At 40.1% G+C, this 9,951-nt stretch overlaps 1 protein-coding gene across 6 annotated transcripts in view; it reads left to right on the forward strand.

Moving 5' to 3' along the window:
* LOC130568521 (nuclear receptor corepressor 2-like) overlaps positions 1-7,418 on the forward strand; it is a 100,637-nt gene extending 93,219 nt beyond the window's left edge. For all 6 annotated transcript variants that reach the window (XM_057357440.1, XM_057357444.1, XM_057357446.1 and 3 more), the window contains 8 exons: positions 1,646-1,773; positions 2,077-2,291; positions 2,600-2,731; positions 2,820-2,956; positions 3,053-3,106; positions 3,207-3,425; positions 4,147-4,317; positions 4,413-7,418. In XM_057357440.1, coding sequence (XP_057213423.1) covers positions 1,646-1,773; positions 2,077-2,291; positions 2,600-2,731; positions 2,820-2,956; positions 3,053-3,106; positions 3,207-3,425; positions 4,147-4,317; positions 4,413-4,609 — 1,253 coding nt within the window. In that variant the 3' untranslated portion in view covers positions 4,610-7,418. The remainder of the gene's footprint in view (positions 1-1,645; positions 1,774-2,076; positions 2,292-2,599; positions 2,732-2,819; positions 2,957-3,052; positions 3,107-3,206; positions 3,426-4,146; positions 4,318-4,412) is intronic.
* Positions 7,419-9,951: the final 2,533 nt, after the last annotated feature.

Consider the following 9,951-nt stretch of genomic DNA (forward strand, 5'->3'; position numbering starts at 1 on the left):
ATCCACCCAACGTCTTTCCATACCTCCACCCTTCCCGAATCTCTCCTGCCCCAACCCCGCCCCCTACGTCTGTGGCCTAGTGCACGTTTGTGGTGGTTGGCATTGATCAGAATCAACCCAGTTTCATAAGCGCATTATTATTTTGGTTTGGTTCATTTCATTTGCTTTTTTAATATGCTTCTAGCTTATGCTTTTATCTTTGATAGCATCTGAAGCATTGCTTAAAGATTACCAAAGGTTTTCCTTCCCTGTTAAATAACTTGCCATATTAAACATTTGGAGGGGAGATTCTGCACATTTCAGTCCAAACTTCCACAATTCCAAAAATCTTTAAGATCATTAAACATCTGAGCTTTTGCTCTGTGATGGCCACAGGCGTACCATTTAGACCGGCCCAAACTGATGTTCTAGAGAGCAGCTTCTCTAGACCAGAGAGATCCTGAGGTGAACTTTAAGAGCCCATTTATTCAACGGTGATGTTCTTTCGTCACTTCCTTATCTGCTTGCCTCTTGTGTTCCTCCTTTTATTTCTTTTTTTTTGCCATTTGGGGAACATTTCATATGCTCTTGGCCTGTTTCACTTCCTGTTTGGAGGGAGGCACTACTTTTCAATGAATGAAAAGCAAGCGATGAGTTGTAGATAGAGAGGAAGAGAGAGATGTGGGTAGTTATAGGTTGCCTCAGACTTTTTATGACCATCAGTGCTCTTCAAACATGTGCATGTCCAAACATAATATTGGTGATTCACGCGGAATCTTGTCAAACATAATTTTCTCAAAACACTCCTATCAATTTTCCTTTTTATTAATAAAAAAAAGGTATGACATGTTTAAGAACATTAATTTCAAAACTTTTACTGACAGTTAAACAAAATTTTGATTTTATTGATGGTAAATTCTCATTACCATAACCATTTAAAACGGTCAATCCCATAGCATGGTTTTTGTTAACCAGAAGCCATGATGACTAAGCAAGTTTTCATTAATCATACATAATAAAACATAAATTAAGTATATTTTAATACAAAATTATACATGTAACGTGTTTTGCAGAATGCAGAAAACTATCTTTATTGGTAATGAGCATGAAAAAGTTGTGTACACAGCGTGACAAGATAATATTAACTTTTAACTAAAAAAAATAAAGGAATCTGTTAACCTGTTAGCCTTTTGAAAGGTATTGGTAGATGTGTTTCTTTTTTGCGTAAAATCCATCTTAATGTAAAAAAATTTGTGTGCGTAAACAGTCCTTTAAAAATGTTACTGAGGATGAGAATATCAGTCATGACCATTTCTTCATTTTTATTATACATGAATATTAATATTATAATATCTCCTGCCCTCACGGCTCATTTCAAACACATGTTCTGCTTGTTTTTCATTTTGTTTCTGTTGTGCGCATTTCTGCTCTGCTTTACATTTATAACCGAAGAGAGAGCCTCCATAACGTCTCTTGAACACATGCGAGCGAGTCATTGAGTATTCACAGAGCCTGTATGTGACCGCACTGCTTACACTCCTGTCTGTACTCTTACCCTCACGGTGCTCCGCACAACACTCAACAGAGCTCTTGTGTCTGTCTCTCTCTCTCTCTACCTGCGTGTGTGCTGATGTGTGTGTTGTGTGTGTGTGTTGCCCCTCTCCAGCAGCTCAGCAGAAGGCACTAGAACAGCATCTGTATGGATCCGAGGACAGACTTTCTCCTGGTCAGCAGTCACCTTCACCCGCTGTTAAGGGATCGCAGAGGGTGGTCACGCTCGCCCAGCACATCAGCGTAAGTCCATCCATCAGTGTCAGTTTTCTTGGCCACTGAAAAACATTGCCTTTTGGTCTTAATATTTTTGTTTTGGTGGTTTGTTGTTAGCATTAAGCGATATTGCACACATCATCATATGATGACATGATAGATGTTTCAGGGCATTTAACGCACACATCACTTACAGGCTTAAAAGGTTCTTTAGTCATGATGTAAATAAAAGTTCCTAATAAAGCCAATGTTGTCCCATTTGGCACTGGGTGAATGGACACTATGTGTATACAAACAAACGCATACACCATGAATGTGTCATCTCTTCAGGAGGTGATCACTAAAGACTACACGCGTGAGTCGCAGCAAGGCCCGATTGGAGGTCAGTCCGCACTACAGCCTGTCTTCGGCTACCACAGTTCCCCTGTGCTGGATCTCACACGGCCACCGAGCGCCCCTCAGGCTCAGACCCCCACAGAGCCTAATGCCAACTCCCGCTACACCCCAGAAGGCTCTGCTGCTGAGAGGGACAGAGGGAGAGACAGGTAAAAAGACGCATGTTGACCACTTGAAAATGACTGACAACACCCTCAGTGATTTGATGTATTTCTGTATCAAACAACTGGAGTTTGAAATGGATCATGAAATTGGAAACAAATGTATAGTATAGTGCAATGTAAGTCGCTTTGGATAAAAGTGTCTGCCAAATGCATAAATGTAAATGTAAGAATTTGAGTGCTATTAAGTGGTTTTGATTTTTTGTCATCGTGCCAATGTGTTCTTGTGTATTAAATTGTGCAAAAATGTCCATTTTTGTGTTTCTATATTCAGCACTGATGCATTTGTATTGCAGGTCTCCTCCTCCGAGTAAATCGCCTCCAGTGAGTATGTCTGCGGATGGGATTGAACCAGTCTCACCACCAGGAGCCATATCAGAACCCGAGACACCGAGCGCTGCCTACCCCAATGAACAAGCAGAACAGGGGTATAACATACAAACACATACAGTACACACACAAATGGAAGTATACCCGTCAGTTCGTTTACACATTCCGTCTACTTTTCTTTGTTAGTATGGGGTCTCGTTCTCCTGCCAGCGGTTCTCAACCACCAGCTTTCTTCAGCAAACTGACCGAGAGCAACTCTGCCATCGTCAAGAACAAAAAGGAAATGATTAAAAAGATGGTGGTCGGCACCGAGGCTGAATTCAGTGAGTTTGTGGGAGTAAATCTGACTGTTAAACATACATCGTTTGGTTTCTGAAAGGTCTCGTCTTCATATCTGCCTATTCCTGTCTCACTTATAGATCAGGGTCAACCTGGAACAGAAATCTTCAACATGCCTGTCTATCTGAATGCAGGTGAGCAGCTTCATCCGTCTGGAAAACATTTGCCAGCTTATTACATTGCTCAGTGTGTCAGAAAAAGCTGTTGTTTTACAACAAGCACCATCTCTTTCAGGTCCCGTGAGCGTGCGCAGTCACCCGCCACCAGAGGCCGGCGGTAATACTATAGGTTTAGAAGCCATCATCAGAAAAGCCCTGATGGGCAATTTAGAAGAACAGATGGACGATCGCTCGCCTTCAGGCTCCCTAAACTCGATAAATGTTGGCGTGCCAGCTGCTGGCATGCCGGCTGGATCAGCTGATGGCCGATCTGAAGACCCTTATTCCCTGCCAGGTGCGCCAAACAAAACCTTATAAAACCACTTACCTTTATCGCAGAATGTGTGTCGTTTTAAACTTGTGAGAATGTGTGGACCTGGTAAGCACAACGTGACATTCTAAAGACCTGTCCGCTCCATAAAGTGATAGTTTACCCTGTATTTCAAATCTGTATGACTTTCTTCTGCAGAACAGAAAAGAAGATATTTTGAAGAAAGTTGGTAAATGATCAACGGCGGTTCACATCCGCTTCTTTTTTATGGACACAAAACCAATGCATGTCAACGGGTACCACTGTTGTTTGGTTCAAAATATCTTTTTTTATAAGAAAGTCATACAGGTTTAAAATGACAAGAGGGCGAGTAAACGATGACAGAATTTCTTTCACTTTTGGGTGAACTATCCCTTTAAATCTCAAAATGTGCCTTTTAGCGATGGTTAAAGAGGGGGTCCGTAAAAACACAGCTGAGGTTATTGAATGTCACACTATGAACCACTGATCACTATTTGACACCACACGTCACATGTAGTGTCTATAGACCATTTTGCAAAAAGTAAACAGTGGTCCAGAAGCACTTCCTGTTTCAGATTTTTCTTAATTCACTTATATAATTACGTCTTAAAGAGGTTTGTTTAGAATTTTGATTCACTTGCAATTTTGTTGTAACATTTGAATTCTGAAACAGGATGTGCTTCTGGACCAGTTTGTTTACAATGTCCTGTATGTGCATTCTTAGGGAAATCCAAAGGAAACGGGCGTTCTAATGGCCGCAAGACCAAGTCACCTGGACCTGGGCTGTCTGGAGGTGAGAGACCGTCCTCCGTGTCCTCTGTCCACTCCGAGGGAGACTGCAACCATCACACCCCGCTCACCAACAGAGTTTGGGAGGACAGACCCTCATCTACAGGTACATATCCCTATAAACCAATTACTAATGTAAATGTATTTATATATCAAGTGATCATCTGATTGGCTGATCATCGCTTTCGATTATCTGCGCAGGTCCCACTCCATTCCCCTGTAACCCCCTGACCATGCAGATGCGTCTCCCCAGCGGCATCATGTCAGGACCTTCTCCGTCTCCCACGCAGTCGGGAGCATCAGCGCCCTCGCAGGGCCAGGCTCAGCCCCGCACCTGGGAGGAAGAACCCAAGCCTTTGCTCTGCTCTCAATACGAGACTCTGTCAGACAGCGAGTGAACGCACACCTTACACGTACACTTGGGTGACTGAACGTTTGCTGCTTGATGAACAGAAGAAACCTGTTCATGTAAACGGGGATGTTCGCGAACATACACACGTATACTCATGTCCATACTGACGCACACGCTTACGGGAACATGCATCCATCTCCGCTCGGACGGTTAACGCAGCATAAAATCACATGGATACATATTGACATCCCTCTCTGATACCTCTACACACACATTCATGCATGCACATGCAAAGACACTCCCAGAAATCGGTCCCTAGCAAGGGCCGTCGGTGAAGACTCGTTCAGCGCTGGCCCTACCCCAGCACACACACACACGCAGCTAGTGCATTACTCGGCTGGTGTGTTGATGTGTCCGTGCGTGTGCATGTTTGTGAATGTGCACACGTGTTAAAGTGTGCCATCACTCCTGGACTACTTGTAGGAAGAATCACTTTTTAGTCATTTTTTAATATACTTCTATTAGTGTCGTCTTGCTGGCCTTATAAGAGTTGACTCATGGACTCATCTGTTGTGTTGACGCATTTTGGAGCATTCCTCATTAGACTGCTCAGGACACACCCTCTTATACTGTAACTGCAACTTTTTGTTCTAGTGTGCTAGTGTGTTTGAGGCTTGTTCCGAAGGCTGGATGAATCCTCTGCAGATATGAGAACCGCACACATGTATGTACACCCATTTAGGTCATCATGCACAAACCTCAGCCCTATGTTTCTGTTCTTAACATTGGCATCTGACTGGTGTATTGTTGAGATTTGATGTCATTGGGGCATCTGTTGCACACTGATGAGTGCATGTGAAGCATACGTCAGGCGTGAGATGACGAAATGGCTTCAGAGATGCAGGTTTGCTGCTTCATGTTTCATTTCATCTCCCGTAACGTGTTCTGTTCTTATATCTTGCAGAGTTTACATGAAAGGCCATATCATTGGTTTACAGGGTACGCATACTGTTAACTTGATGACATCATACTTTTTTACTGTCGTTTTTTTCTGTTCGGAGATCTTTTAGGCACTTCAGTTTCTTCTCTGCTGATGGGAGCTGTTTTGTTAAGCAAACATTTGTTACAAGTTCATCACTATTTTGGATTTTTTAATATACAATAACCTTGTTGTTTTGGTTTATTTTGATTGTATGTTTTATGTAACGAGTTAAGCACTTAGTGAGCAAGCGGTTCTTGTTGGTGTCTTTCAATGGCAGCCAACTTAAAGAATGCAACTTTTTACACAGCATTTATTTTCTTATACAGTATTTTGTTTATTTGTTTCCCGGTCACCTACCTTGTGAAGCGTTCCGCTCTCTGGCGACAATCACAAGAGTGTTGAGCGAGTGGACGCATTTTAGAGGAAGCTGCTTTATCCGATTTTCTTCATCTTCTCTGAATGTCCCAGCAAACCTTCTCACATCTGTTGGTTGAAGAGAAAAAAGCCATGCTGCCTGACCAGTTCTCTTATATTACATTTAGAGCTGCTTTGGGTCTGTTCCGTGCGGTTGAAGAAAGGTTTGGGTGCGTGAATACACTCACAGGGTTGGCTTTTTCGTGCGCTTATTTAAGAGATAATAAAGAGGTGACCTCGCCTCGTGTAAACCGTATTCCCTCCCGTTGTACAGTTTTAAAAGTAATTCTAGTATTAAGTGCCATGTATTTGATTTCTGAAGTTCAAACTACCAAGTGACTACGCACAACTTTTTGTTTTTATATCAGTTTCGTTTTCTCCTTGTCATGCCAAGGTTGTACAATTTGTCACAAACACGAGCGGTGAAGGAGAATTTTAGAATGAACGGTAACTGTCGAAGATTTGTGTTTTCACTAGACGCAGTCTCGGATTTTCCTCCCACCTCTACGATGGGATTACTAATTGTTTTGCATGCATGTTAGATATGAAATGTTTTAACTTGTATTGTTTGATTTTTATTTGTCACACTTGTTTTACTATAAAAGTTATCTTTAATCGCAATGTTCATTGTGTTCTCCGGACTTGAACTCTGGAGAAGATCATTAAAAAAGATGAATATTCAAAAGTGGGTTTTATCCGGTTTTAGGGTATTTTTCCGGATCGATGGTCGAGGACAGTTTTAGTGCACTACCTAGTGTGGTTTTGTAAACGGGGCTTTGTTTCAGTCACTTCAATCTTAAATACACTCAACTTCTGTTCTCATACAGGATGTGTAAAAAGTTGCTTTAACCAGAACATTATAGAAGCATTAAAAGAATAATCAGTCACTCACAACCCAGAATGCTCTGATTGGAGATTCAGACATATCACATCAGACAGTGTTGTATTTAGTGAAAGTCACTCTTAATCCAGTGTTTTCTTGTATAGTGAGCCCCGCCCCCTTTCTTTCCTATATATTGACTGTTTGTTTGATTTGTAGGCAGATGCTCTTTGACTGAGGACAGTGTTGCACTTTCCTTAGCTGAGGAAGTTATTCATTTAGAATCAAACGTGAATGAAGAATGCTGAATGCTGATATAACAATGGCTGATAGTAGCACCTCTTAAAGAACGGGAAAGTTCAGTAGTTTTTCTGGTGGCATCTGTTTTGTACAACCATTTTGTGCATATTCTGTTCTTTCATTTTTCTTTTTTTATTAAGACCCACTGTATTATAGCAAGGAGTGTAAATAAACCTAAAGGCTGTACATATTTATGTGATTTGCTGCAAGATTGATATTCACACTGTTGTATTTCAACATGGCCACCAGCAAGCTTTGTGGATAGCAGTGTAAAAATTAAACAAACAGAAAAAAACAAACACTGCCTTAATGTTTAAATAAAAAGCTTATTGCCATTGATTTGTTTTCTGTATTAATGATTACAACTGTTCTGCTCTATTTATTTGTTGGATAGTGTCTGTCATGCATGACAGCGCTTTTCAGTCCAAGCCCTGGGAGTCCCCTTAGAGTGCACATTAAAAGCTTTGTGTGAGCAGTTCAGCTCGGCACGCACAGATTCCTATGCAATGCAGCCTCACTTGGCCAAAATGATAAAGATAAATGATCTCCGGTCAAACAGAGATTCGGTAGAATGTCACACACAATTTATAGACCTTGTTCATTATTGACCATTCATGTGTCTGTCTCGATATCATTTTGAAGAAATATAAAATAGTCCTTTCCTATAGCTCGGTGGTAAGAGCATGGTGCTAACAATGCGAAGGTTGTGGGTTGGATCCCAGGGAATTGCACACATACCTAGAAACAAATGTATGCAATGTAAGTCGCTTTGGATAAAAACCTCTGCCAAATGCATAAATGTAAATGTAGTCATTTAATTTATTTATTATGGATTATACTTTTTGTAAATGCATCAGAAAGGTTATCGAAACGATTCATTACACACATTTAAAATCAGCACTAAACATAAAACACGCATAGTAAACAATCAATCTCGCATTCACTGTCTGGACTTGTGCAATGCTTTTGATGAACAATATTTTATTTTTCTGTTGCATTATATCATCCTCAAACTGCTTTAAAGGGATAGTAAATAAAAACTCCCAAAAATAAAAATGCTATCATCATTTACTCACCTTCGAGTTGTTCCAAATCTGTAAAAATGTCTTTATTCTGATGAACACAGAGAAATGTATTTGGAAGAATGCTTATAACCAAAATTGACTACCATAGTAGTTCTGTTGAACACAAAAGAAGGTATTTTGAAGAATGTAGGACAGTAAACCGTTCAGGGGCACTTTTGACTACCATCAGGGCTGGACTGCGAAAAAGGATCGAAAAATCGGCCCTGGCATTTTTAGGCCCGCATCAGCCCTCCACCGAATCTGTCGACAGGGGGGTTGGGGGTGCATGCATACGTGTCTTTTGCATTCGCGTTGCGTGCATTCGCATTTATAATACGTCCGTCTAAGCGGCCAATGCCTCCGTTACAGCCCCATACGTTAGCGGCCCACCGGGAAAACGCCCGGTACGCCAGATGGCCAGTTCACCCCTGACTACCATTGTCATTTTTCCTACTATGGTACTCACTGGTGGCCAAGAACTGTTTGGTTACAAGCATTCTTCCAAATATCTTTCTCTGTGTTCATCAGAACAAAGAAAATGATACAGGTCTGGAACAACCGGAGAGTGAGTAATTCTAAATCATGACAGAATATTCATTTTTGGATGAACTATCCCTTTAACACTTTATATGTAACCACACTGCTGTCAGGAAAAGAATATAATTTGTCAAAATAGGCCTACAGTTAAGTATTTCCAGTGTGTTTTACAATTGATTGTTGAGCAGTTTTTTGTAGCACTGCTTGAAAGGCGAGTTTGAGTAACATATAAAACAAAAGGGTTTCATGTAATCATTTGAATTTTTGTCATTTGAAAAATTAAATTGTGTCATTGGTGTAAAATAAAAAATTAAAGAGATGGAGAGGAGCCCTGCATTATAAGCTCTGTAGACATTTTTTTCTAATCATTCTCATACTCAAACTATTACCAGGAAATGCTTAAATAAAATAAATTTGGAATATAAATCACAAACATAACTTTTAAAATATGTTACTTACTTAATTAATAATGAACTTGTATATGATTATTAATTGTCATATTATAAATATACATACAACATTTTGTGGGACCACCCACATTATAGGGCAGACTCAGTAATCTCTTGTTTAAAATTAGGCTATGTCAATCATCATATTAGCCAAACCAGCTATTTGTAAAATGTTTACATTACTTATTTTGAATATTGGGTGTTTGAAAAGTATGTTGCTTGTACATTAGCTGCATCTTGGTGCAAAACGAACTGTTAGCCTGTTTGTTTGTTTTATGAAACTAGGGTGAATTCAGGTTGATTGTGACACTTTTGACACTCATATCAATGTCAAAAAGTGTCCTAATCAACCTGAACTCACCAAAGACTGTATGCCGAGACAAAATATGCAATATTATGCACCTGTAGTTGCTTTGCAGCGCCCCCTGCAGGTTACCTTTGCAAATGTTGATGAGAAAAGTAAGATGGTGGAAAAAAAGGTAACAAAACGTATTCACTTTATTTGTTTCGTTTCATTAGAAAAATAAATGTATAATAATAATTCAAAACGAATGTGGAATGAGTAAATATGTGCACATTATTTACGCTAATTTAAGCCGACATGTCACTAGGGGTCAGTGTTCACTTTCAGTTAGAAATATTCCAGTACGGTGATTTATCTCTCTTATTAAGTTTACTTAACAGACATTTAATGCTGTGCCAAAACTGTGCTCATTACTACAAAAACATTAGTCACATCATCACAATGCCCAATAAAGTGTAATGTATAGGCTACTTAAACCAATGAAAGTGTTTTGAGCTATTGTCTAGTAAACAAATGCA

Source organism: Triplophysa rosa, linkage group LG17, assembly GCF_024868665.1.
Source record: "Triplophysa rosa linkage group LG17, Trosa_1v2, whole genome shotgun sequence".
NCBI lineage: Eukaryota > Metazoa > Chordata > Actinopteri > Cypriniformes > Nemacheilidae > Triplophysa > Triplophysa rosa.